Here is a 27,761-nt window from a genome sequence, read left to right on the forward strand (position 1 = left end):
CGGTCCATCATCATCGCTCAACGCGTGAAGCAACCCTCTGAGTCACCCGTCTCCTTCGCCGCTTGCCCACGGCCTCCCAAGCCGCAAGTACGTCCGTGGTATGGTTGTGCAAGCGCCCCACACAGTAAGGTGTTTTACTCATTGCACGCTTCGAAGTGAAGTGTTGTTCTCGCTTTGGTGAGAAGTCAACGAGATGCAGACTGGCGAGAAGACTATCGAGGAGAGAGGGAGCTTCCTTTTATACCCAAGAAAGACGACCGTGCTACAGGCAACTGAGAAAAGGAAGGCGCGTGACTCACTTGCCTGGGCACGTGGTGGAGGTTGAGTTTGGCAGGTGCTGCGTGCCACCTTCCTCCCCTGACCGGCCGACTGACTGGCTGGCTGATGGTCGGTCAGTCTGGGTATAAAAACCTTGCACTTCTCCCAGTGAGTTGTTTCTACACTCCACTGCTTCCGCTGCGTTACAGTGACTCCACCTTGGACGATATTGCGGATTCACTCTCTGGTGCTCCAGACACCACGGAAGCCTTCGACTTGCGCCTCCTACCAGCGTCGAACTCCTTCACTTTCTTTTCGTCAGGGGCTCCGCAGGACAAATGTCTGCATCGCTGCCACCATCGTAGAGAAAAAGCGACGGGCGTCTTTGTGATACGAGCACGATAATCTCCATCACACAGCTTTGATGCCGATTTATCTTCAACTGCCGCAATCCACAGCCTGGATGCGTTATTTTGGCCGCGGCCAAAAGGAAACAGTGGGTCTGTCCTTGTTTACTACGCCAACGACAAAGGACAGTCGACGACTTTGAGATCTTTGTAACGAGAAACTCGAAGGTTTTGGACTGAGGACTGCAGGAGCAGATTGTCGGCGAGGGAAGAGGTTTTATAGGGGGACGGGAACAGCATCAAGGGGCCACATGATGCGGTCGTCATGTGGCATGTAGTTTCCTCCCCTGACTGACTGACTGGCCGGCATTGGTATAAAAGCCTCCTGCTTCTCAGCAAACGACGACTCCTATACTCCACCCCCCTCGCAGCGACGCAGCCATGGCGGATTGAAAACCCGACCCTGAGAGCTCTTGGACCTTAGCGCACTTGTGGTTTGCCTCCCTCTTTTGCGTTGACTCTCTGCGCAAGGGACTCTGCAGAGTATCGATCAATAGGGACACATCATCAGTGTCTGAATATGAGGACGAGCTTTGTACTGACATGTGATGTTGTGGATTTGATTCGATGATGGTGATTCCCAGGCTTAGACTTGTCTGTAATGTGGCCGCAAAGTGTTTGTTACTGCGGAGGCTCGCTCCCACAATCAATTGTGGTCAGAACATTCCCGTAGAGACTCTGATGGACAAGTATCTCCCGACAAAGGCCCATTTCATCTTCCCAAGAGAGCTCGCACGGCAAGGACAAAGAGCGCTGTATCAGGCTCAGTCATCCGTCCGTCTACCGGCCACACAGCTGGGTCGCCAGGACATGGGCAAAACTCCAACTACTCCACGCCCGCCTCCCTCCCCTGTCTCCTGGATAGCCATCAGTGGCCGGCTCATGATGACTCCACACACGCACACAAGCACAATGCACGTGTGCGATTACTCCTGAGACCCAGGACCCGTCCCGTCCGTCCTCCCTTCTCATCAACCTCCCGCATGTCGCCCGCTAATCCCACACCTCCAAACCATCTCCAAAAGTGAATCGCGCAGTCAGTGCGTGCATCACTCCACGCTGCTGCATCCGCTCCCCCCTGCGCACAGTAGCGTCAGACGCACGTGGGCGGATACCTAAGTCCCTACCCACCACCCCCTTTCCTTTTCCGCTCTCGCACAGCATCGTCTTGGCTGACGTGGTCGACGACGCACAGCGACCAAACGGGGCAAAGGGGGATCAGGTTCAGGAGTCGAGGCGATATGAGGATGTGGCACCCACGACTCGAGGTACACACGAGAGTGAGACGAAACGAAACCCAGGCCAAACGGAACGAAACGAGAAGGGACTGGACAAGAGACGAGCAGCACGCAAAGACGACGCAAGACGCAAAACGAAACGAAACGACGCAAATCGCTCTTCTTGGCCTTGGCCGTCTGGGCGGGCGCCTAGCCCACCCGACACCCACCACCTACCTCCCTACATGGTATCACACAGCATGTCGCCGAACAACGTCCTGGGCGCCAAGAAGTCGGTACTCGGTGGCCACGGGTTTCCGCCCAGCGCTGCATCACCACGACCACCAATTTCCGCCTTCGGAAGCCCCATCTCGGATACACGTAGACGCAAAAGCAAGACCGCCAAGAGAGAGGAAGAGTTGAAACGACACGCCGGGCGCTTGGCGGGCAGGCGAACGACGGGGTACTGGGACCTTCTTGGCATGGAAGAAGGACTTGGACTTGCCTCAAGGGGATTTTGATCGGCGCGTGCCAAGAGGCTTGGAAGATGGGACGACGCGACTGCTGTGTCTGGCGGCGAGCGCAGGACGAAAAGGAAAAGGGAGGAGGTCGTAGACAAGAAGATGGGCGGCCCGTTTGAGGTTGTCAGGTGATGATGGTGAAAGAGGAAGGGACTACTGGTTGATTTGTTGTGAAGTGGCTTGATTGATGTTCCAGACTTGTGGACGCGACTACGTTCTGTTGAGACAGACTGTATGGCGAAGCATGGCATGGCAGAGCTTAAGCTCAAACAACATGATGCTTGCGCGCAGTTGTCGGAGTGCGATGCCGGTCGAGGACGAGACTGGCATGCAACCCAGTTCCCGTCTCCTCTGAAAGACTTTCTGATGGAAATAGAGCCACGATAGGCAGACACGCAGGCTGCTCTTGTCCTCTCGTCACCTACCTCGTGTGCACAGCTTCATGTCCACCACTGCCTGCACCTCCAAGCAACGTGCCAAGGACAAGACCACCGGACTTACCTCTTTCTCCCCAAAGCCTCCCCAGGGCACTCACCTCATCCCCAACAGCCGCTCCGCGCGCTTGGCCTCAACCACTGCAATCGCGTCCGGCCTTGGCCTGGTGCAAATAGTCGTTTCGACGGGTCAGCCGCTCACGCCTCTTCAGCTCGTTTGGCTCAGCCTAGCCACCAACCAGCCAGCTAGCTCAACCAGCGTTCGAAACGACGCCGTCCGCGGCTCATTCCAGACAATTCCAAAAAAGCCAGCCACATGATTGCACTTCGTTCCCAATAATACCTATCGCCAAAGGTTTTGACCACCTCGTAGGTGCCGGGCTAGTAGCAGAGGGCGCGCCGCCATCACCGCCGCAGCCTGAGCCGGGGGCAGGCACCGTGGCCACGGCAACGGGTCAACGGGCGCGAGCGGCGGCCGGCCGGGCTGGGTTGGCGAAGCTGCGCCCCGTAGCTTGCGCGCGCGCGCGCGCGTTTGAAATCAAATTCGAACTCGGACTCGGGTGTTCGTGCTGTTGTTGTTGGTGGTGGCAGTGGTGCCTTGGAGTTTGCCGTTCGGTCGGTCGTTCGTACGAGGCTTCGCGGTCCAGGTGGGTGAGCTGGAAGATGAAGGAGGGCGGAAGTGCCGGCTGGGCGCAAGCCTGTTCGCGCAGGGCTGAGGCCTCGAAGCTTGGTGTTTCTTGCTCGCTGTTTCTTTGCTGTTTGCGTCATTGCCCTTGTGAGGCCGGTCAGCTGGGGCAATTGAGATGGTTGTACCTCCAACCGCATTTGAGTGCGAGAACAGTAGAGTGGTAGACGTTTGAGTCGACGAGCGGGCCAGACAAGCAGTCACCCGTAATTCCGTCTCTGGTCGTTCTTGGAGAGCTCTTCATTCGCTCTTTTCACCCACCGTCGCCGGCCCCGTCGCTACCACTGCTTGCTGAGAAAACGACGCGCGCCAACCCATCCCGAATCGGACATCGGCTCTAGCGCAGCACAGCCGGGGCCTACCCACCTGCCTACCAACTCACCAGGTCATCAGCGCAGCGGTCAACCAACGTCCACCACCGACCCAACAGCGCGACCGACGCAAGGGTAGTTAGGGTCGGGCCGCCCGGCCACAGCGCTCAACCGCTCAACCGCAAGCCGGTCCATTCAGCGGCGGCCGGGGTCGCGCTTGGGTCGGCACGGCAGAGATCAGGGAGACCCTTGGGAAAATTGTGCGAAACGTGCATCCGAGCAGCGAGCGGAGCGGAGCAGAGCCGACGACCACCGCGGAAAAGCTGGCGATATGGCGGGAGAAGGGCGGATGAGGTGGCGAGAGTCTTTTCTTCTTTTTTGTATGTAGCCAGCTGAATGATGAGGCATTTGTTGATTGTTCCGAGGAAGGAAAAGTGACTCGTGCCGATTGATCGAGCGCGGAATCGCGAAGAGATGAGAAACAACGAGCAAACAGGAAAGCCAACGGCAACGTGAAACAAAGCATGAAGAAATCAGAGACACGACGAGGGGGGAAAAAAAACCAGGCGCGCCATCATCCCGCGCGCGCGCGCCGTCCACTCGGTCGCGGCCAGTTCAAAAAAAGGCAAGCCGGGCAGCGTACCGAAGGCTTCAGGTGGCCAACAACACCCCACAACAAACAGGCAAGCGGTAGCGGCGACTTCAACGCTTTTTTGCTCTGCTACCCCACGCAAGGCAGGCATGCCAGGGAGCCCTAAAAAGACCAGGGACCTACGCTCAACGGCGACGGGCGGTGGTGGCTCCTCGCGCGCTTGAAAAAGTTTTCATTGGCGCAAACGGCGCATGTGAAACAGACCGATGGAAGCGCGAAGCGACGCGATGAGAGTTGTGGAGGAGGCGGAGGAAGAGAAGCGGAAAAGACGTCGCGAGGACGGGACGCCTCTTGTTGGGTTGGGCGATGGACCGGATTCTTGATCATGATTGAGCGGCAAGGGAAGACGAAGAGGAATTGAGGGAGAAAGGAGAAGCGCTTGACATGGCGCGAATAAAACCGTTGCTCCTCATCTCATCTCACGACAAGCGCCCCGTCTCATGTCAAAAACAGCCAGAGTCGAGTCGTTGGTTGCGCGGTTGGTGGGCAAGGTGCGGCCGTAGGAGTGCAAGATTCACGGCCTGGGTGCCTGAGCACTCCTCGGACGCACGACGACCAGGACGGCAGCCCGATGCCGAAGAAAATGGCGCAGAGCGGCGGCTCCCGCGTGAACCTGGTCCCCGTATCGGGCGCTGGGAATATGCCTGTCTGCCCGCCTGGCCTCTAACCGCACGTCGAGTCGGGACGTTGTGGATTCTCCTTGACGCTCTTCTCTCTCTGGTCAAGAAGACGCGATATTGATGAGAGGACCACGACGCGTCCGCGGCATCCGCCATTGATGAAGCCACCAAATTCTTGGTCGCGTGCCGACCTTGCCCTTCCAGAAGCGCGGTTCCTACGTGCCTGTGCCCTGACGTCGGCGGCTGACTGTTCAATGCCGCCCTTGCTTATTCCCTCACCATGGCGCGCAGGGTACGTATTGCATTGCATTACATTTGCCTTGCGCATTCGTGTCCGGCGCATGTAGGCGCGTAGGAGGTGGTTGGCTGACAGGCTTGCGTTGCTTTCGACATGTCGACTTGCTTCCTGGAGTCCTGCATCTTGTCGCCGATGATGCGGCAGATTGGGCGACTGCCGATTCGACGTGCCGAGTCAGATCCATCCTCACGAAAGGGGGAGACCGGGCTGGATCTAGAGGTGGTTGACGTCGTCCTTTGGCCCCCAGACAAAACACCACATACGTATGTACCTACCCATCTACAGCTGTGCGAGACGCCCATCGTCCACAGGTGTAGATATCTCGGCAGCCTTCGGCGCAGCGCGGACATGTTCCGGATGATTCTTGCTCCTATTCTCCCATCCAAAAGACGCAATCGCAGTATAGGCCAGCAAAGCAGGTGGTGTTAGGTGTGGTCGCCATGGTTCGAAGGTTCACGTTCGCTCCAGGCTCGGATCCGACGGCGATGCGATGTTGATGCGATAAGCTGCAACATGCAAATGCGATGCGATGCGTGTGCTGTATCGGTTCAGTGCTTGTGATGATGCGCTGCTACCGCGGCCAAGATAGCGGCATTTTTTTGCGACTCTTGATTCCTTCAATAACGGAGAAGAGGAGGGGATGGGGCTGCATTATTGCCCTGGTTATCGTGCTTTGTTTCGAGGCATTTTCCCCAACGGCTTGTTCCCGTTGCTTTCATTACCGCCAACCGGTGAATTCCTCCGACTGTGCGGCGTGAGGCGAGGCGGCGCGGCGCGGCAGGTTCGTTCGTTATTCCCAGCGAGTAAGGTAGGGAGACGACAATGGGTGGTCAGCGTGCGGCGGCGAGCGTGCGTTTAGCATGGCATCGTGCCTGCCGAGGTAGGCCAGAAGCGTGGAGGCAGCGCCAGAGGAAGACGGTGCTCGATTAGGCATCTCGAGGAAAAATGAAGAGACAATAGTTCAGCACAGGAGGCAAAGAGCCTGGTAAGTAGTAGCTGGCAGAGAGACGTCGTAGTTAGCGCGGCACACTATCCACTTAGCTCCCGTCCCGTCATGCCATCGTCAACCAAGCGGACCAGAAACGAAGCCCTCAACAAGCGGCGCATAAACGCTCGCTGCTGCCAACCATGTCACCGTTCCAGGTACCCGTCTCGGTCGTGCCGTCGTTCCCGTCTGTCTACCGTTCAACTAGCAGCCGTTTTGCCGTTCCGTTCGTTGTTTCGCTTCTCCCCGCGCATGAACCCGTTGCCATCCGCCTTTGACGACCACAACTCCCCCAACTTCCCAACGCGGCAATCCGCCACGTGAGTAAGACTGCACAAGGACGGGACGACGGCATTATTCCCGTCATCAACGGAAAAAATGACAATCGGCTGTGACGGGCCATGCGGCAAAAAGGGCATGCGTGGTGGCGGCGCGTCTCCAGAAAATCGCTCAGCCCTATCCGCTGGAACCGATCACACACATTCCCGTCTTCCTTGGACCACATCACTGAAGGCACCCTGACCCTGCCTTTTTGCCGTACGGTCGAATGCCTGAGAGTACCTGGCTGCGGCGCGGCTTTTGCGTAGGTTGTCAATTCATGCCTTGTCCAGGCAGCCGGGCGGTATGTATGGCCGGTGGTGGTTACAGCTGACTGATGATGTCCGAGACTTGTCCGTCAGCACCGCACCGCAACGCCGGTTAGAACTCTAAAGATTCCTTCTAGAAGCAAGGATGGCGGGGATGAATGCCGGGCGAGATGGGTGTTCAGCTACACTCAGAAGAGCTTGGACATCTGATGCAGTCCTGTAGGTACCCAGGTACCTACTCTGGCGCCTGCATGGAGCAATTAGCCACCCACGTCGTCATCATTCTCACCATCGAAAGCCACCGAACACCGGTAGAAGCCCGCAATCATCCAGGTGGCAGCATTGCGGCCTCTGCTGGCCAGAGGCTGTGGTGCTCATCTGCAACAATTTGTTGGAACCGTGGTTCGAGTGTCGTTGATGGTCGGTGGTCGTGATCTGTGCATCTGATTCGCCACCAACGCATCGACAGGTACCATCGGATGGTACATCTTCTGTGGAGAAGCCAAAACAGGGGGTGTGGGAACCACGCATCCACAGTTCCAACGGCGAACGTCTGGATCGAAGACGGCCGGCAGGTAGGTGGCGACGAAAATCCCCCTGAACAACACCCCCACCCGCATGCCTGCTTTCCAAACATGGAAGGCGGTTGAAGAGATTGTGTGCGGTGTGGGAGAGGAATCAAACAGGTGGAAAGAAACAACTGAGACTGGCAGACCGACTGACTGACGCCACGACAATAATGACAACGCCAACGCGTGTCCGCAAGAGAACGGAAGAGTAGTGGCAGAAAGGCCCTCCTACCTTGTTGGTGACGACCACCATGTCGCCGCCATGCCTACCGCCCACCACCATCACCTACCTACCGTAAATGCCTCATCTACGCATGCCCGCCCTCGAGCCCTCTCAGCCTTACGCCCGTCGGCGGCGGCATGGCATATCACAAAGAACCCTAAACCACCCACCCTTGCCTGACGGGTAGACGGGACGGCCAGCAACACTGCCACCGCCAGGCAAGAGACTGCCTGATGACTGGCATCTGTCCCCCCCTGCTTGCCTCCCCCCGGATCCCGCGACCTGGGAGAGCAGAGCATGGTGCGTGGCGGCGCGGTCCGGTCCGCTGCCATCCCAAACCCAACCAACCCCTAGCTACTGCGGTACGGCCGATGGTTCGAGTAGTCAGTTAGCTCTAGTGTCGTTTGTTTGGCTGCTGGGGTAGTGAGTCGGCCAGGGGGCTGCTCCTGTGGCGGTGTCTGTGTGCTGTGCTGTGGCGGATTGTAGGCAGGGTTGAAGCCGGGAGGGCCACAACAGGTCGTCGACGACTACACCTCTGTTGCTCTTCCTCGTCATCGTCCTGATGAAGGAGCAAAAGGAGGGACACCCAATTGCTTGGCCGGCGGTTGGGTTAGTTTGGAAATGAAGCCTCTTCTCGTCGTGGTGACGTGCATGCAGCGAGGTGGTTGGGGCTGGTCATGAGGCAGAGAGAGGGGTGGTTGGCGAACGCGGGATTAATTATCGTGGCATTGGCATTTGGCCAAAAAGACAGCAGCAAGCAAGTCAAGCGTCCAAAAATACCAGCATGCCAATGGTGTCGAACTGTCGACGCGGCTCTTGGCCTCATTTCTCTGCGGTTGATTGCACTTTCCGCATAATGCGCCGTGTCCGCTGTGCCCCCCCAGTCCCCAAGCGCGCGTAGGAGTGCCGAGAGAAAGTTGCGGTTACGGTGCAACCGTGACCCCAATACCTAACTCTGTTTGAGCTTTGCCCCCAACATATGGTTGCGAGACGTGACCAGCCACCGGAGACCGAAGGTGATCCAAGGCTGCCCTTGCCAAGAGGCAGCAGCTGCTCGAGTCGGTGGTGTCAACCACGCACAAGGGCATCTCTTGTCGTTAGTCAGAGGGCTTGACGATTGTTTGACTGGGCGCGGGAGATCAGCTCGAGTACCGGCTGGGACGAGGTGAATCTGGTGCGTGGTGGCGGTCTTGGCCGGCCGGCCTTGGGGGGAGAGGATTCACGCAGACAGACAACACGACAGAGAGAAAGGGAGACGATTTGCCACCAGCAACAGCGACTGCTTTCGCGGAGCATCCACTTGCGGCATACGGAATACCCCACGCGGGGGAGAGGAAAGGGTGGTCCTGCAACGGGAATAAGTTCCCATATGCGCATTTGCGGTGGAGCAGAGCAGCAAATCAGAGGGCGCGTCTTTGCAAAAAAGTCGAGGCTGGCAGCCGCATAACGGGCCGAGAAGAGGATTCACTACTGTCCTGACTAGCGGCGCGCTGGTGGGCGGACATTGGTTCCTTTTTGTTTCGTTACGACGGTCATCCTTTGGGATGGAGGACAGGATGATGACATGTCTTTCCCCCAGATTGGCGTGTATGATGCAAGAAAAGAGGAGCGACTTGGCAGGCGGTCAAATAATAATGCAAGAATTGGCATATGGCCGACATGTTCATCGGCGCATAGTGAGGAGGAGCTTGGTCACGGCAGCAGTCAGCGCGCCGCCGCCGCCGAGCCCGTCAGGAGGTAGCAGTGACCAAAGTCGGCCTCCCACAGAAGTGAAGGTGATTACTCCAGACTGTTGTGCTCGGCCCTGCTTGTCTCATGCAAAAATCCGGGGCAAAAGGGCGTCGGCCGGTCGGGGCAGGATGCCCAAATGCGGAGAGGCGAGGAGCATTGAGGAGGGGCGAGATTGCACTGGACACGGGCAGATGAGACCGTATTCCGGCTTGAGTAACACGGGGGATAGGCCGCGCAGCTGGCATGGTGGAATGAAGAGCGACAGACGAGCGTTGACGACGCATCGGGAAAGGTGGCATGCACACACGCCGCACTCGCTTTGGGGTTGTGGTATTATTCTCTGTAGAGAGGAAGGCTGCAGACGGGCCGATACGTTTGGCAGCAAGGAGGCGACAGACGAGAGGAATTTTCTGTTTCATCAAGACAGGCTGTAGCGCCTGATGGTTAGTGGTGTCCGAGACACGATGAAGACCGACCGATTTTTCATAAGCAGTGGCAGGTCGGCCGAAGCCTAGCAGACAGCAAAAAGTCAATAATTGCTGTCAGCCGGTCATATCTCAGCGGATGCATCGAAGGCTGCATGGAACGGCAACGGGCGCCTCTGATTGGGGGCGACACCTTCCCAAGACGGCGTGGCCGACGGGCCGCCCGGAGACCAGTGCACATCGATCCATCACTTGGGACAATCAACGCCCACGTCAGACCAACAATTGCTATGTGAGGATTGCTACGGACAGCACGCCGCCGCGCCGCCGCCGTCACTCTGCACGCTGCCCTGCCTGCCGCTCACCTCAGTTTCGGGTAGGGCCACGGCAGGCATCCTCAGGCACCGCGTAGGACAACATCTCTCAGTCTCCAGAGGCTAGAGCCCTCTCCACTGTTTTCATCTCCAGGCGCTCCACCGCTGCTCGGCCGCCCGCCCCAGCACCCTGCAGATCCACGCCGCCAGCCGTTTGCCAGTCTAATCGAGACGATATGTAGAATCAAACGTCAGAGGTTTGCTAAGCTGTCGTGACGCAGGGCGGATTCTGCGCAGAGAGTAGAGAGCAGACGCTGCGGAGATCGGACAGCGAGTAGGAATGCAGAGCACAGGCGGAGAGGATGCAGAGCAAGGCGCCCACCGCTGCCAGTTGTGCGCACACAGACTGGCAGACGCTACGTTCCTCGCTAGTGGAGAGCTCCAGCCCAAGGTTGTCGGTGCGGAGGGCGGGACGCGTGCGTGGAGCGGTCAAGAGGACGGCTGGAGTGTGAGGACGAGAGGATGGAAGAGAGAGAGAGAGAGAGATTGAGACTCCAAGAATCGGTCAAAATTGAAATTTTACAAAACGAAACATGGAAACATGCGGCGGCTGACGTTTGTTTTCCTTGTAGCTACAACCCAAGCCGTCGCTTATCGGCCCACGAGCATTCATCTCCGAACCCCACGGCTCCTGATGCAACAACAGCAAAGGCACAGGCACAGGCGCAGGCACAGGTCAAGCGGCGGCGACCAAAAAATCGCGCGGCCCTCGTTCGCTTTGGCCTGAAGCCCAGGTCACGGTCAGTCAGACTCGAGGCGGAACGCACGGCACTCGTCCTCTGCTCGGCTTAAACGTCACTGGCGCGTTGCCAGGGGACTCCCGAGACGCCGCTACCGTGGGCTCGCCGCTTCTCCGGTGCTCTGTGCTCAACACTGTGCCATCAACAGCCTTCTCATAAAGGCGCCCTCGTCCCGCCCACCACCTGCGTTCCCTTCTACACTCTTGTTCGTCCCCTCGTGTCCAGATCGAGCGACAAGTGTGCAGTGGGTTGCCCCAGGCGCCGTCAAGCTCCCTCCCCCCAACATTGCGTCTGTTGGTCAATCGATCAACAAGAGCATCCCTCTTCTATAAAACTTTTCCTCCTTCCTTCACTCTTTCCGAACCTCACCCACCACACACTCCCACACCACCTCCGACACAATGGGTAAAAAATCAAAGGACATCGAAAAGGGCGAGCCCGAGCTCGCCGGCAACCACGCCGATGAGTACGAAGGCCTCGACGAGTACGCCGCCCTCCAAAAGTTCATCACCACCTACCGCGACCCCAAGGCCGCCGAGGCCGAGGAGGCCGACGGTGAAGGTGCCGTCGCCGCCAAGAAGCCCTGGTACGCCTTCTGGCGCTCCTCCAAGGGCACCGGTGCCGCTGAGACTGGCATCGTTCCTCCTGCCTGGCTCGAGGCCGACATCAACCAGGGCATTGGCGACGCCGATGTCCAGTCCCGCCGCAAGCGCTTTGGTTGGAACGAAATCACCACCGAGAAGGAGAACTTGTTCCTGAAGTTCCTTGGTTTCTTCCAGGGTCCCGTCCTCTACAGTAAGTCCCTGCTCCAACCATCTTCCTTGGGCGCTTCGTCCCGTTCCTGGCACGTGACCGCTAACGTCCATCGCAGCTATGGAATTGGCTGTTCTGCTCGCCGCCGGTCTCCGTGACTGGGTCGACCTTGGTGTCATCTGCGGTATTCTGCTGCTCAACGCCATTGTCGGTTGGTACCAGGAGAAGCAGGCCGCCGACGTCGTCGCTTCGCTCAAGGGTGACATTGCCATGCGCGCCACCGTCGTCCGCGATGGCCGTGAGCAAAACATCCTCGCCCGTGAAATCGTTCCCGGTGACATTGTCGTCCTCGAGGAAGGCCAGACCGTTCCCGCCGACATGCGTCTCATCTGCGACTACTCCACTCCCCAGGACTTCGAGCGCTACAAGGAGCTCCGTGACTCGGACAAGTTCAAGGAGGACGACCCCGAGGGCGAGGAGGAGGAAGAGGACGAGCAGGACAAGACCCACCGTTTCGGCCAGCCTCTCGTTGCTTGCGACCAGTCTGCCATCACTGGTGAATCGCTCGCTGTCGACAAGTTCATGGGCGATGTCTGCTACTACACCACTGGCTGCAAGCGCGGCAAGGCTTACGGTGTTGCCCTGACCTCTGCCAAGTTCTCCTTCGTCGGTCGCACTGCTACTCTCGTTGCTGGCGCCAAGGACTCTGGTCACTTCAAGGCCATCATGGACTCCATTGGAACGTCGCTCCTGGTTCTCGTCGTCTTCTTCATCCTCGTCTCTTGGATTGGTGGCTTCTTCCGTCACCTCAAGATTGCGACTCCCGAGAACAGCTCCATCAACTTGCTGCACTACGCCCTCATTCTCCTGATCGTCGGTGTCCCCGTCGGTCTTCCCGTCGTTACCACCACCACCCTCGCTGTCGGTGCCGCCTACCTTGCCGAGGAGAAGGCCATTGTCCAGAAGCTCACTGCCATTGAGTCGCTTGCTGGTGTCGATGTCCTCTGCTCCGACAAGACCGGTACCCTCACTGCCAACCAGCTCTCTCTCCGCGAGCCCTACGTCGCCGAGGGCCAGGATGTCAACTGGATGATGGCCTGCGCTGCTCTCGCTTCGTCCCACAACATCAAGTCGCTCGACCCCATTGACAAGGTCACCATTCTCTCGCTCAAGCGCTACCCCAAGGCTCGTGAGATTCTCCAGCAGCCCTGGAGGACCGAGAAGTTCACTCCTTTCGACCCCGTCTCCAAGCGCATCACCTCCGTCTGCTGGCTCAACGGCGACAAGTACGTCTGCGCCAAGGGTGCCCCCAAGGCCATTGTCAACCTCGCCAACTGCTCCAAGGAGGTCGCCGACCTGTACCGCGACAAGGCCACCGAGTTCGCCCGCCGTGGTTTCCGTTCCCTCGGTGTTGCTTACCAGAAGAACGACGGTGACTGGATCCTGCTTGGTCTCCTCTCCATGTTCGACCCTCCCCGTGAGGACACTGCCCAGACCATCCTCGAGGCCCAGAACCTTGGTGTCCCCGTCAAGATGCTTACTGGTGACGCCATTGCCATTGCCAAGGAGACTTGCAAGATGCTTGCTCTCGGTACCAAGGTCTACAACTCTGAGAAGCTCATCCACGGCGGTCTTACCGGCTCCATGCAGTACGACCTCGTTGAGGCTGCTGACGGTTTCGCTGAGGTCTTCCCCGAGCACAAGTACCAGGTCGTCGAGATGCTCCAGCAGCGTGGTCACTTGACTGCCATGACTGGTGACGGTGTCAACGACGCTCCCTCTCTCAAGAAGGCTGACTGCGGTATCGCTGTCGAGGGTTCCACCGAGGCTGCCCAGGCTGCCGCCGACATTGTCTTCCTTGCCCCCGGTCTCTCCACCATCGTCCTTGCCATCAAGATCTCCCGCCAGATTTTCAACCGCATGAAGGCCTACATCCAGTACCGTATCGCTCTCTGTCTCCACCTTGAGCTTTACCTCGTCACCTCCATGATCATCATCAACGAGACCATCCGTGTCGAGCTCATCGTCTTCATTGCCCTGTTCGCCGATTTGGCCACCGTCGCCGTCGCCTACGACAACGCCTTCTCTGACGAGCGTCCCGTCGAGTGGCAGCTCCCCAAGATCTGGATCATCTCCGTCATCCTCGGTATCTTGCTTGCTGCCGGTACCTGGATCATCCGTGGCTCCATGTTCCTCAGCAACGGTGGTATCGTCCAGAACTTTGGTTCCGTCCAGGAAATCCTCTTCCTCGAGGTCTCCCTCACTGAGAACTGGCTCATCTTCGTTACCCGTGGTGGCAAGACCTGGCCCTCGTGGCAGCTCGTTGGCGCCATCTTCGGTGTTGATGCCCTGGCTACCATCTTCTGTATCTTCGGATGGTTGTCTGGCAAGCCCCAAATCACCAGCCCTCCCACTCCCTTCAACCAGCGCCTCGACGGCTGGACCGACGTCGTCACCGTTGTCGTCGTCTGGTGCTACTCGATCGGTGTCACCATCATCATCGCCATTGTCTACTTCCTCCTCAACCGCATTCCTTGGCTCAACAACCTTGGCCGCAAGAACCGCAGCCACAAGAACGAGCGCCTCGAGAACATCATCGGCCGCATCAGCAAGCTTGCCATCGAGCACTCGATCACCCCCGAGGGCAAGAACAGCTACTCGGTCGTCGAGAAGGCTTCCGAGGAGGAGGAGGAGTAGACGAGTTGACGGATTAATTGCACGATCATGTGTCCCACCGGTCCTCTCAAGACTTCGATTACATAAAAGTACAGCTTGAAGGACGCAGGCGCTTGGATGATTGATGGGTTTTTTCAGACAAGAGACTTGGGTTTTTACTCTCTTGCTTTCATTTCTTTTCCTTTGCCCGCGATACTACCTCCGCGTTAGTATAGACGATAGACCTTAATACCACTACAGAGGTAATGAATTCAACGAAAAGTGTTCAAAAAGCAATTGTGCCTATTTTCCTTTGAAGCGTCTTTGAAGCATTTCAATTTGTTTGAGTTTGGTCTCTTTCGGTCTTGAGCGTTCCGCCTTGAGCGTTGGGAACCAGTCGAACACAACACTGACTTTGGCACAGCGGCGACATCGACAGCAACAGCGACAGCGTCGACGAGCCAAGCGCACCCCCTCCCGCAATCGGCCTTGCTCTCCTGCTATAATTACTCGGACAAGGACTCGCAACGACAAGAAAATCTCGCACACGCATATCGTCCGGCGGCACGCAAGATGAAAATTGGATGCCGTTTCCCTTGGCCTTCGCTTGCCTCTTTCCTTTCGACTCGGCTTCCGACCCAAAGGCTTGGTCTGGTGTGCTTATCCCGCTGTCGACGCCCGCCGATTGCGGTTGCGTTTCGTCTCTTCCTTCCTCACCGACTGCATGGCCAGACAACACCGACGGGCACGCTGGGTCCATGACCTCTGCGCTCCCGTCGCCTCGCTCACCACTACTTTTCCATCATGCCTCGGCACACGACACGGCATTTCTGCTGGTCCATCAATCAATTTTTTCCCGTCCGCCTCGATTTCCCCACGCCTAGTGGCACACAGACCGGCAGACGCACATTCGCACGACCATGGCGGCGCGTTTTTGTGCAGAGCACGCCCGGCATGTTTCCGCACGCGCGCGCCTACCTCTCCATGTCCATGGCGGCTGCTGGACTGCTTGTCGGACACCGGCACAACCCATGAAATTGCACAACGCGGCGCACGCACTGCAAGTGGAACGCTACGGTGCGGTTGGCGGATGCTGCACCGAACACACTCAACACCACCGGCCTGTTGTCGCTCGCTCGCATGGAGTCGCGTGGAGTCGATGGATGATGCTTGTGGGCGACCGACTCGACTTCCTGCCGGCTGCTGCTGCTGCTTGACGATGGGCTTGTTGCTCTGGTCGCGTGCGTGTTGCGTGAGCCGTGCATCGCGTGCTGGCTGGCAATGCGAAAAACCTCTGCGAAAACGAAGCGAAGAGACGGACGCGATGGCGAGTGATTGCCTTTCGTCACTAAACCGAGACTTCAATTGGCAATCCGAAATTGGCTGACAACAACAGGACCAGCAAAGGCAGACACAGTGTCATCATCGTCATCCCTCATCTCTCTGCATCTCATTTCCGCCACACCATCATCCTCCACGACGTCGATGATGAACAGCCGCGCCGAAATAATACGACCACGTATCCAAACGCCAAAATCCACCAACCTCCAATCACCGCCTTCCATCCTCGACTGTGGAAAAAGCCCCCACCAAGATTGTCGTTGTTCGCCGCCGCTCGGTATTGATTTTCAGGGGGAGGCGCAGAGCGGCCCCACCGCTCTTGACCTGTTCGGTTCGTGCTGGCTGGATCGGCGCTCATAGCTGGTGGTGTTCGCTGGGGCCCATGACTCGAGGGGATGGTGGGACGTGTTCTTGGAGCGGCGCTGATCGATGCTGCAAAGGTGGGTGAACTGTTGCAAATCAGTCGAGAGAGCCGCAGAGCCGCAAGCCGCCTTTTGGGCGATGGGACAGCTGTAGGTGGTGGTGAGGAAGGCCCGGAGTTGTCATTCACCATCACATGCTCTGCTGTCCATAACACTGCCATTTCCCATCCGGCTGTCATCCATCGTCCATCTGCCGCTTCAACGAGCACGGTATCCCTATCTTTGAGCCGAAAAGGTCCCTGCATACAACAGCAAACACGTCCAAATCCTTCCCCACGACGCCGACGGACCCAGCGCGAGCATGGACACTTTGCATTCAGTCTTTGCGGGCGGTCAGCGTATCTTTGAACTCTTTCCGGAGTGAGTGGGTTCCTTCAGCGGCCAGCAAGCGGTCAAGAAGCTGTCCCGGCGGCAGCGTGGCAAACCTGCCTAGTGAGCAGGCGGTGGCCAGTGGCCTCGTTGCGCGCGTTCGTGGTGGAGGTGGACGAAGAGAAAAGGCTGGCAAGTGTCGTGTGCTCACCTACTTGCCAGGCTACCTGTCCACCGTACAGATTCTCTGTTGATTGTTCACACCGCACAAGACGCGAGCAACACCGCCGCCTATTTCGTCTTGCGCAATCGCTGCATGCATGCAGCACAGGGCTCATGGCGCTCGATTTCCGTCTGCCAGCGTGAAGAACGAGCGCGGATGATGGTCAACGCTGTGTGCTCGCGTGCTGGCCCCTCGAGCGACCTTTCTCGAGCAAACTCCATGTCGCCACTGCTACGGTATAATCCAGCACACAGCTAGCTCTTTGGCCGGTTGGATATCTGAACTTGAGTAATGGTGCTGCTGGTTGCCACGCGTGGTTATTGCGCAACGAGTTGAACCATGCCCCGGTTGAACATGCACCCTTCTGGCACCGTGTCCATGCGTTTGGATAGCGAAATGGGCCATGGAGTAGATGACACATGCGGTAGGTCGGCCATCACCAACTTCTGTCGGCTTGCCTTGTTTGGCCACCCACTTCACCCCACATCCGTCGCGGGTCGGTGAAAATAGGTAGGTCTGGCATTGCGTGGTCTCTTTTGCTGCACAGTGCCACGCGTATGTAGTGAGCGGGTGCTTTGAGGAGTGGGATTTGTAAAAAAGAGCTTGGGAATGGTGCAGACGGTTGGTCGTGCGTCGTCTCCAGCAGTAGTGGAGAGGGAAATGGATGGAGCAAGAGGAAAGCTTGTCCCGATGATGCATTCGAGAAAGTTGAGAGAACGGGATTTTGTTTGCGGGGACGTGGAGGCTTGTAATGGTGAGTAGTGGAGTGGATCAGGAACACCCGCCCAAAGGTTAAAAAGAAAAGGGGGTGGCAGGAAGGGGGGTATGGTGAGGGAGTGGGCAGGTAGGTCACTAGCCAAGGCGAGATGCGTCGTACCTTTTCTTCGTTGCTGCTTTTCTCTACGTCTTTCACAGTCAGTCGGTCGTTGTTGGGTCTGTTCTTCTCGCAGTCATGCATGCACCCTGCGGGCTTGTTATGCCTTTGCTTTGCAATAGAGTGAGTCCTACATCTTGCTTCCCCGCCGTCTGAACATCATCTTTTTTCTCGTCGTCTCTCTTTGGATGCGTCTAGTTATCGTTTTCCCCGGTCCTGACCCCCCCAAGTCATCGATCTCCCAGTTGCAGTCGTCTTCCGAAGTCCGCCGTACATCATCTCTCCCTCTCCTTTTTTGCCCTTTCCACAAAGCAAAAGACTACCTATCCTGGGAGCACACTCCCCTTTGCCCCCGTGGACGAGCGGTTTGACCACACACATCATTACCCCGGATCCGCATCGCATCGCAACTCGCACACGCCATGTATGTCATTGCATGTGAGATCCAAATTTCCCCTTTCCCTCTCTTTCTCTCTTTCCCCCCTTTTTCAAGTCCACCACGTCTATGACGTCCTCACTGCTACTCCCCCGCGCCTCACAGACGACATACCCAATGCACACGCGCAGCGCACGCACCTTTCAAGTGAGCTGCTCAAGCTCGAGCTGTTCGTCATTGCAGAGTCCCAAGTGACTTCATGCTCAGCGGCCGTGCCCCCCTGAATGCATGGATCGCTTGGTCATGTTTGCCGCACGGGACGGGGGTTTTTGTGTGTGACGTAAATTGGCTGCTGGTGTGAGGTATTGCCGTAGGTACAATGCGTCAGCAACGCCAGCCAGTTGTCAGTCACTGGTTGCACCACAACGCTTCGATGTGTGTTGTTGTGCGAAGCACCACTAGGCCATCGCTCTAGTGCTGGCGGATGATGACGGCGCGAGAGAGAAAGACGGACACGGCCAACAATCCTTACATGGCTTGCAGCTTGCATCCACGCTTCTTTCTTGCAATCGACCCATCGTTCTTTGGTGGCTAAGTGGAGAGAGAGAGAGAGAGAGGTAGAGCGGAACTTCGATATTCCATCCGCAGCGTCCTGCGTTCTCGTATCATCCCGTCGTGCCTTTCTGCAAGCAGTCGGTCAGTCGGTCAGTCTGTCTGCCAGTCAGTCAGTCCATTTTGCGTTTCTGCTCCTCCTCGGTCGACACTGCCGCCGCCGCTACCACTACCGGTAAGGAGGGAAGCCATGCAACCGTTTGGTCGGATAGGTAGGTCTCTTCGCCTCTGCCCGTCCGTCGGTTATCGTTGCCTCTCTCGCCTTCGCCTCGAGACCAGTGAAAATCCCATTTTGCATAGATTAATTGCCTTGCTACAGTACGCCAACTTTTCTCATGCGTTTTAAGTATACGTGCCAAGTTCACGCAGCCATACGAATGAATCCGAGAGCTCAATATGGGAGGAGCGGAGGCAGGCGGGCAGGTGTCACCACACATGCCGTTCCCTTGCTCACACCCGGGGCTTGGGGTGGATGGATGGTGGAAGCGGAGAGGCAGCAGGCCCTTTCATGTTTTTTTTTTTTTTTTTTTTTATCAGTTCTAAGACCCTAGAGCTATCAACTGTCGCACCTCTTCTCCCGCGAGTCAAAGATCGAAAATGCCAAGAAGACGGCATTTTGATGCCTCTCTACAACCCGCCATGTGTGTTGAACGCGCGCCTCTCGCGCTCGTGATGACAGAAACTGGCGCCGCTTCTGCTGCCGCTGCGCCTTGCCCATCTTATATATTCTGCTCTTCTCTTTGCGCATCACCTTTTTTTCTCGCTCTTCTCACTGCTCTTCTTGTCCGCTTGCATTTCCTCACTCACTGTATTGTGTAGACACACCACGGCCTTGTCAAACCCACCTACACGAACTATTCATTCAGACGCACTGAGCTGCCTGGTATGTAAAGCACGTACCGCGTCTCGCTATCATGCATCAAATCACACACACCTGATCTGAATTCAAGAAACTGAAGACAGAGTACACAAGACGTCGATCGAGTGGAAGAGACTCGTTTCCATGTAGGAATAAGCGACAACTGGATTGGATGTGAATACTGGCTATACCAAACACCGGTACCTTCAAAGCTCAAACACCCAGACAGGACCAAGGACGATTGGTAGATTGCGTGCTGCCGACTCCGATGGCAGCAACCTTGGGACTCTGCGTAGGTAGGATATGGGTTGTTGTCACCGCCATCAAGGTGCTTCGCCCCGCTCCCCTCACCACCTTCGCATCAACACCTAAACCGGAAAGACCAAAGGGTGCGCCTACCCTCGCCAGCACCGAGCAGGTCTAACCCAGCAGTTCTTCACGCCGCACCCAGTCAAATTTGGAAAGTCCAAATCTTTTTTTGATTCAAAAATATCCTGCACCGATCCGACCCATCTCCCCTGCCATTCCTTCCCGGCGCTTTTTTGTACCGACTGTAGGTATTTGGTATCGTGCTGTACTCTGGTTTATGACTCTCACCTCACTCTCACACTTCCTTCGTACACACCCATCATCCAACAACCAATAGTGAAAAGCAAAAAAAGATAGAAATGCCCAAATATTGAAGAAAGAGGTCATAGACAATGGACAACGACTACCACGAACCCGCCAACTCCGCGCACAACCATCGATCCCAAGCAAGCAACAGTAAGAAGACAGGCCCAAATGCAGAAAAAGACGATATCGAAAATCACACGCAATCCACCCCACCCACCCGCTCAAGAGCACAAGAAAGCAGCAAGTTCACAATCCCGAGGATTCACAACGCACCTCGACGACCAGAGGCCTACCGCACGCCATTGACGACCACCTGGCCAGCACCATCATGCAAGCCAATACGATCGCGCTCGTAAAAGACGAGGTAGGCAGCATTACTCTGCAGGCGATCATCGCCCCTGACGTTGTCAGGATTGAAGTCGCGGACCGTCTGGTCGTTAAAGTGCCACCAGCAGCCGCGCGCCGTGTCCTTGAGGCAGGCCGTGTAGTGGCCGCTGTTGAGGGCGGAGCCGTGGTGTCGCAGCACGGCGTACGCCGAGTAGCGGTACGGCGGCGTCATGCGGTCGTCGGCCTTGAGGTTGCGCAGCGTCTCGGGGCCGTCGGGGCGGCGCACCAGGAACTGCTCTTCGGATTCTGTGAGAGGCGGGAGGACGAATGGCGACACGTCGAGCCCGTTGAGCGGAAATTCGATTTGCGTCCGCACTTTGCGCGCGCTTTCCGTGTGCGAGGCGCTGAAGCGTTTGAAGTGGATGATGAGGCAGTGGGGGGCGCGCGTGATGGTGATCTTCTTGCTCGCCTCGCGGTCGACTTTGCACTTTGGACAGCGCCAGAGTTCTTCGCCCGAGAGTCGTTCTTCGCTGCAGTAACTGCGCAGGCAGTCGCGGATGTCGGCCGAGCCGTGGCGGGGAATCTCGACGCTGATGCTGTAAAAAGTCTCGTAGGTAGTCGACGTGTGGCCACATGTTAGACAACGCAGCCGCGAGAGATGCTGTCCTGCAAAGAGGTCGCTGACGATGGAGTACTCGCGCATGGACCAGCGCAGCCATTCAATGTGCGCGACGTAGGCCTTGGGAAGCCTTTCACGGCGGGCCTCTTCCTCTTCCGTTAGTGCTTGCGCTGGTGGATGTGCCCAGTTGACGTTGAGGTCCTCGTGGAGAAGATCCAAAATGAAATCGAGATACTCCTTGGCATCTTGTTGCCGTTCCTGTCCCCATTCACGATTCATACGCGCCGACAGCTCCCGCAATGTCCTTGGGCGGACTGGTCCAGCACCTTCTTGCCAGAGGTTTTGAATGAGCGTTGCGTATGTCTCGGCCATCAAGCCTCGCGAGCCGCGCCAATTCTGCCTTTGTATGAATGTGCCAAACGTGCCGTCGCGGAATACTCGCGTCATTGGGAGTGTTGCGTTCAAGCACTGAATCGTGGCATTCATGTAGCAAGTGACGCCAAAATTGATGAGGCCAGTCCTAGGAAGTCGGAGGTTCTGCGGAAGTTGACTGGGTGGAAAGTAGGACGGCAGCTGGGCTGACCGTTGGGTAGCGACGTGGTTCGCAGCATGGCTCCTGTCATGCACTCCACTGTAGCTGACCCTGGGCGCAGCTGGTGGCGGGCGGGAAGGAATGGCAGGTACAGCGTTGCTTGGATATTGAACTTGCTGCTCCAGAGGACGAGGCGGAGGAGGCCTGGAAGGCGGTCGCGATGGCAATCTCGGGGCGCTCATGGACTGTGGTTCAATCGCTGATGCTTCTGGGAATCGCCGCATAAAGTCCTCGGTGGTGCGGTAGTATGGTGTCTCCTCTTCCATCGTCATTGATGGGTCTATTGCTGGTCGCTCACCCCGAGCCTTTTCCAAAAACTTCTTTTCTTCTTCCGCATCGAGGGGGTTGTAATCGAACAACTTTGGAGGCATGTAGTATCTCGGACGTGCAACTGCTCGTCTCGGCTGCCGCGAAATTCTTCCGCTTTGCATGTCCGACACGATCGATGCGGTTGCGGATGTTTTTAGGGCACCGGTTCCAAGCAGGTCAGCCCAGGCCTCGACACCTCCCATGAGCAGTATAGGAGGGCGTTGCAGCGGCTTATCAGCGTTGAACTCGTACAGCGCGTCGTAGAGATGTTTGAGAATCCACTCTTGAGATGTTCGTTCATGCCGAGACAGGAATGATGCGTCGGGGGTCGCTTGATCGTAGTAGACGACTAGATCAAAATCGTCGCGTCGGTCAAACATTTCTTGCTCGACATCGGGGGAGAGTATCAGCGCTTCCGAGAGCTCTTCCGCAGACATGTCGCGCCGCAACGCCGTAGGTTCTATACACATGATTGATTTTCCATAAATGTGGCCGTCGTCGTAATCTTGTCTGTTTCTCACGTCAATGAGCAGCACATTGAAGCGTCTAAGATAGTCGTAGAGTTTTTCCGAGCTGATTTGGAGCTCTCGCGGTCCATGGACCGATTTCCTGCGCACAGCAGTTCCATTGTAGGATGTTGGGAAGTAGGAATCGGACGCGCCGTTGGTGTTGGGCGTATAAGCAGATGGGCTCGAGGCGGGGATGGAGTTTTGGCGGACCATGCTTCGTGCTGTTGTTCGAGGAGGGATGATTTCTGCAGGTGTTTGCATGTTGCGCGCCGGGCTGTAGGTTGGACTTGGTTCCTTTGGCATGGAGGCCGGTAGTCGCGTGTCGAGGGGGATTTTCGGCGGCAGGGCGGGCACCACGCCGTTGGGCATGGCACGTGGTCCCATGACCCGCGAAGCACCAGAGGGAGCGAAATCCGTGTGCGAGGGCATTACAATCGATGCCGGTCTTGAAGATGGATTTCCGACTCTGAGCCTTGCGAACCGCTCGCTCAGAGCATCACCCTGCGTGAAGAGCCCGTTGACTCCATTTTGATGCGCATTCCTTGGACTTGAATCTACTCGGTATCGCGATACGTCTGTCGCGCTCAGAGGTGTTGATCTCCCAGAAGGAACGTCCGAGGTTGCCGAAGGACGTCGAGTAGTCGGCATGCTCCCAGTGTCCAAAAACAATTCGTCTTGTGCCGAGTACCGTTGCGGTCTGTAGGAAGTGGTGCCAGATGCCATTACCGGAAGACTCGTGTGGCGTGCCTGGACGTCCTTGGGCGCCAGTCGTGGCTGTGTGCCGTTCCGCCTGTTGTCGTTGATGATGATGTCTTTTACACTGGTCATCTGGTCCGTCCACTGCTCGAGTTGCTTTGTTCACTTAGCGCCACGTATAGAGTCCCTCGATGGGATTGCGGGGCATTCGTACCTTCATCAAGTCCTTGTGCTTTTGATATCTCTTCCCTCTGTCGCCCTTGACCAACGGGGCGTCTCGGTGTCGAGGGATGAGGTTGAAGACAATTTCTGAGGCGACGAGAAACTCAACGTAGGCGTAGTCCGGTCGGCGGTAGTCGAGCAGGTAGCCGACTTGCTTGGTGGATTGTTCGGCCAACTCTAGCAGCCGGTCGACCTAGTCCATGGTTAGAGGGTGCTGGCGCCCAAACAAAGCGAACGTACAGTTTGCGGCGCTTCTCTTAACCTTGCCTCGGCGCGTGCTTTGAGGTCGTCAATGTGTAAATAGGGCTTGTTCTGAGTGGGCTTGAAGGCTCCACTGTCCCCGCGTGCACCGGCCGGGAAGCCACTAGAGTTGGGCCGGTACGAGGTCATTTTGTGGTCGGATGACGTTGAACGCGCGCGGGCAGGGTCGATGTTGGGAATTTACCGGCGGGACATGTCGATGGTAAGCGAGGGGCGGCAAAGATTGGTCCAGGGAAGTGAAGCCGTGGTGATGTGCGGTGAGGTCACGGTAAGCTGGAAGTCGGCAGCGGCGGTTTCGGGGGTGGTTTCGAGGGAATGGAAGGGTCAGAGAGGCGAGAGGCGTTTCACAGGGCGAGTGATGGGGGAGAGGAGGTGAGATGGTGTTGTTAGAAGGCGGACGAGGTGAGAGAGGGCGTGGTGGTGATGGGAAGCTTCCAGGATGACGATGGACTGGACGGCGGCGCGCCACAACAAGCACGGGCAGGATGGTTTGTGGCTCAGCAGATCAACTTGGGGGTTGATGCACCTCGCCCCGCACAGTGCACGATGCCGGCGGGCGCAGCAGAGTCATAACAAGTGGTTGTCTAGACGTAGCCAATGTTATTCTATCATGGTGTTTTTTCCGCAGGCAGCAACATGTTCCCACATGCAGCGTCATGACGAAGCCAAACAAGACTTCTTAGCAAGCTTGGGCCACACCGCCTTGGCTTAGTGAGCTCCCGTCGCTGTAGCTTGGCTGACCGCCTACCTATCCGTCCGCATGCCAGCCCAATCCATCCTCTCCCAACTTTCTTCTCCTTGACTTGAGATACCCCTGCTTGCATCTTTACATCATGGCTGGCTGGTTTGCTTCGTCCAACTCGGCTCTCGACGAGCAGGTCGAGCGCGCCACCTCCTCCAGCCTGTGAGCTCTCCGCGCCGCAGTCAACCGCCATCACACTGACTCTTGTACAGGGAGGACATTGCGCTCAACCTCGAAATCTCCGACGTCATCCGCTCCAAAACTGTTCAGCCCAAGGAGGCTATGCGCTCGCTCAAGAAGCGCATAGGAAACAAGAACCCCAACGTCCAACTCGCTACCCTCAACGTGCGTCTCCTGCCGTCACCCAACCACGGCCGAAGTTGACCATTTGCAGCTCACCGACACTTGCGTCAAAAATGGGGGCGACCACTTTATTCTCGAGATTGCGTCGCGCGAATTCATGGACAATCTCGTTTCGCTTCTCAGAGCATACGGTCCCGCCGAAGTCAATCACGACGTCAGAACCAAGATCCTCGAGTTGATACAGTTTTGGGCAATCGCTGCAGAGGGCCGTCCGCAGCTCAACTACATAACAGAAACTTACAGAACGTTGCAGCGCGAGGGTATGCAGTTTCCTCCGCGCCAAGAGGTCCTCAGCAGCATGTTTGACAGCAGTGCGGTAAGCTGCCCGTTCTCTGTCACGCTGACGCTTTACTAACACGACCGTAGCCGCCCGAGTGGACCGACTCCGATGTCTGCCTGCGTTGCCGAACAGCCTTTACCTTTACAAATCGCAAACACCATTGCCGCAACTGTGGTGGCGTCTTTTGCGGCGCGTGCTCGAGCAAGAGCATTCCGCTGCCACACTTGGGAATAATGCAGCCCGTGCGGGTCGACGATGGCTGCCATGTCAAACTGACGGATAAGAGTCGCGCAACGCCCGTGGCCAGAGGTTTCGACGCCGCAAAGCCCGCAAAGACGCTGTACCAAGGTTCGCTGGAGCCACGAAGTGCGAGGGTGGAGGACAGCTTCGATGCGGATTTGAAGAAGGCTTTGGAAATGAGCTTGGAAGAGGTCAAGGCGAACACGAGCTCAGGATACGTACCGCAATCACAGCTGCAGTCCAAGGCACCGAATGGTCAAGCCCAAAACGAGGAGGACGACGACCCCGACTTGAGGGCTGCAATCGCGGCTTCGATGGCCGACATGGAGGAGCAAAAGAAGAAGCATGCTGCACAATTCAAACAGCAACAGTCGGGGGAGACGCCTGCGGTGGCACCGAGGAATGACTACGAGCTCACGCCAGCAGAGGCTGAAAATATTAGTCTTTTTGCTACGCTTGTGGATCGGTTACAACATCAGCCTCCTGGCACGATTCTGCGCGAGCCCCAAATTCAAGAACTGTACGAAAGTATAGGCAAACTGCGGCCAAAATTGGCCCGCACGTACGGCGAAACTATGAGCAAGCATGGTAAGTGATGGCAATTTTTAGGCTTGGCCATTTCTAACTTTTGCAGATACTTTGCTTGATCTACATGCCAAGCTTTCGACGGTTGTGCGCTACTACGACCGGATGCTTGAGGAACGCCTCTCAAATACATACAACAACTCGAGTTGGGGTTATCAAGCCCCAGGATCCAACCTATACCCAAGACTTGGCTCGGGTGCACCTGAAGCCCCTGGTCCGTCAGCTGCCGAAAGTTTCTACACGGGCAACAACGAGCCATATGGTAGACCACAATCAATGTACTACCAGAGTCAGCCCCAGCCCGCACCGTCTTACTCCAACCGCCATTCCATGCCTCCTCAAGCCTACCCGCCCGCACAAGACCAATACCAACAATATCCACCACAAAATTACGGGCCGCCGCAAGCTCAACCGCCGAGTGCACCGTACCAACAAGCCGAACAGGCAGATCGCCCGAGCTCTCTGCAGGGATCGCCGCAGCTGCAAAGGAGAGCCTCTGGGCCGCAGCCAACAGCACCGCCCGCAGGGCAGTATGCGCCTTCGCAGCCGTCAATACCAGATGACCCCAATGCAGCGTACTACTACAACAACCAACCGAACACGACGGCGCCGCAGGAGCAGCAGCCGCCGCCGCCACAACCGCAGCCGCAGCCGTCATCGCCGCAAATGTATCACCAGCAACCCCCTGCTCAGCAGCAGCAACAGCCACAACAACCTCCTTACTGGCAGCAGCAGCAGCAACAGCAATCAGCACCGCCGCCCCAACAGCCATCCCAAGCTCCCCCCCCGACTGCTCAACCTCCACAGCAAACTCCTCAACAGGCCTATTGGCAACAGCAGCAGCAGCCACAACAACAGCCCAGTCAACCTCCTCCTCAGCAGCACTTCGCGCCGCCCCCGCAACAGCAACCCCCGCCCATGGCGACGGGCTACAGCGCCGATGCCTTCCCGGCTGCGCCGACGCATGCTCCGACGGCGCCGAAGGAGGAGGCATTGATTGAGTTGTGAGCAAGTGTGTATTTACGGGCGGCGGAAAGACGAGGGGGTTTGAAGGAGATGGATGAAGATGAAAGAGAGGACAGGGGAGAAAAAGGATGATGTTGATGTACGCATTTTTGTCTTGGTAATAGTCGGGGGAAGCGAAAGGTCAAACCTCACGCATGCATGCGCTTGGATGGGTTGCAATGCGACCTAGGGATGAATGGATGAAAGTTGTTATTGACCAGTCGGATCTCTGTCTGCCGCTGTGTTGTTGTGCGAATGGTTGGGGATCTAATCATGTAGTCGGGAGGGTTTGTCGCCCGAAGGAAGGCAAGGCATGGCAGCGTGTATGCAAGTAATCCTTTTCTGTTCAAATACATGTTCGCACGGAGGCGAGAGCGTCTTGACGCCTGCTTGCTTCTTTTCACACTTCATGCACATATGCGTCTGACAATGTATCTGTAAAGATGGAGGTATTGGAGGCATTGGACGGATGCTTGGTTTTGTGAGTAGGCTAGGCTGACGCTGCATGTTGAGTGAGTACGACCCGGTCAGTCGTCCCATGGACGGATGCTTCAAGTGGAGTGAGTAGTGCGTGCGTGAAAGCTTTTTATTTGGTACTACTCGATTTCAATCCGACCGTCGACGACTCAGGACATGACCGTTGATGTTGAAACATGAGGAAGCAACATAGCCAACGAACGAGCAAGAAAGGAGGCAGGCTTGCCGAGTTCGATGGTGTCGAACCAAGAGCACACCACCAGTACGACACCATCTCTCTCTCCCCTTCCTCCACTACGTACCCATCTCTATTCACTCCATGACTCAAAGTTGATGGCAGCACCGACACTTGTCCAACAACAAGCTTCCTACACCTACAACATCTCGTCAGAACTTCTCACGTTTTGTTCTGCTGGTCTGCCTGCCTCTGCTCTGTTCCCCCTCCTCTACGCGTTTGT

At 56.9% G+C, this 27,761-nt stretch overlaps 7 protein-coding genes across 7 annotated transcripts; 4 read left to right on the forward strand and 3 right to left on the reverse strand.

Annotated features, from left to right (window-relative positions):
• The first annotated feature begins 8,952 nt into the window (after nucleotides 1-8,952).
• On the forward strand, nucleotides 8,953-10,014 carry BKA78DRAFT_144762 (uncharacterized protein). Its single transcript, XM_066882849.1, has one exon. It carries the CDS (start codon nucleotides 9,312-9,314, stop codon nucleotides 9,930-9,932), a length of 621 nt encoding a protein of 206 aa, XP_066743098.1. The 5' UTR covers nucleotides 8,953-9,311; the 3' UTR covers nucleotides 9,933-10,014.
• Nucleotides 10,015-11,438: 1,424 nt separating this feature from the next.
• BKA78DRAFT_252660 (plasma membrane ATPase 2) lies at nucleotides 11,439-14,487 on the forward strand (the record flags this gene model as incomplete). Its single annotated transcript, XM_066884755.1, has 2 exons — nucleotides 11,439-11,832; nucleotides 11,909-14,487. The coding sequence occupies 2 exons, from the start codon at nucleotides 11,439-11,441 to the stop codon at nucleotides 14,485-14,487; spliced, it is 2,973 nt and encodes a 990-aa protein (XP_066743099.1).
• A 262-nt stretch (nucleotides 14,488-14,749) lies between these two features.
• Nucleotides 14,750-15,952, forward strand: BKA78DRAFT_144826 (uncharacterized protein). The gene has a single exon (XM_066882852.1). The coding sequence runs from the start codon at nucleotides 15,170-15,172 to the stop codon at nucleotides 15,830-15,832; it is 663 nt and encodes a 220-aa protein (XP_066743100.1). The 5' UTR covers nucleotides 14,750-15,169; the 3' UTR covers nucleotides 15,833-15,952.
• On the reverse strand, nucleotides 15,865-16,815 carry BKA78DRAFT_144797 (uncharacterized protein). Its single transcript, XM_066882850.1, has one exon. It carries the CDS (start codon nucleotides 16,451-16,453, stop codon nucleotides 15,896-15,898), a length of 558 nt encoding a protein of 185 aa, XP_066743101.1. The 5' UTR covers nucleotides 16,454-16,815; the 3' UTR covers nucleotides 15,865-15,895.
• On the reverse strand, nucleotides 16,815-17,789 carry BKA78DRAFT_144813 (uncharacterized protein). The gene has a single exon (XM_066882851.1). It carries the CDS (start codon nucleotides 17,696-17,698, stop codon nucleotides 17,177-17,179), a length of 522 nt encoding a protein of 173 aa, XP_066743102.1. The 5' UTR covers nucleotides 17,699-17,789; the 3' UTR covers nucleotides 16,815-17,176.
• Nucleotides 17,790-20,365: 2,576 nt separating this feature from the next.
• On the reverse strand, nucleotides 20,366-23,740 carry BKA78DRAFT_296162 (uncharacterized protein; the record flags this gene model as incomplete). The annotated part of the gene is made up of 3 exons (XM_066886582.1): nucleotides 20,366-23,272; nucleotides 23,343-23,543; nucleotides 23,591-23,740. The coding sequence occupies 3 exons, from the start codon at nucleotides 23,738-23,740 to the stop codon at nucleotides 20,366-20,368; spliced, it is 3,258 nt and encodes a 1,085-aa protein (XP_066743103.1).
• A 460-nt stretch (nucleotides 23,741-24,200) lies between these two features.
• BKA78DRAFT_144877 (uncharacterized protein) lies at nucleotides 24,201-27,183 on the forward strand. The gene is made up of 5 exons (XM_066882853.1): nucleotides 24,201-24,515; nucleotides 24,566-24,698; nucleotides 24,748-25,032; nucleotides 25,083-25,824; nucleotides 25,871-27,183. Exons 1-5 carry the CDS (start codon nucleotides 24,445-24,447, stop codon nucleotides 26,827-26,829), a joined length of 2,190 nt encoding a protein of 729 aa, XP_066743104.1. The 5' UTR covers nucleotides 24,201-24,444; the 3' UTR covers nucleotides 26,830-27,183.
• The last annotated feature ends 578 nt before the right edge of the window (nucleotides 27,184-27,761 follow it).

Source organism: Phyllosticta capitalensis (assembly GCF_038381095.1).
Source record: "Phyllosticta capitalensis strain CBS 128856 chromosome Unknown BKA78scaffold_6, whole genome shotgun sequence".
Classification (NCBI taxonomy): domain Eukaryota; kingdom Fungi; phylum Ascomycota; class Dothideomycetes; order Botryosphaeriales; family Phyllostictaceae; genus Phyllosticta; species Phyllosticta capitalensis.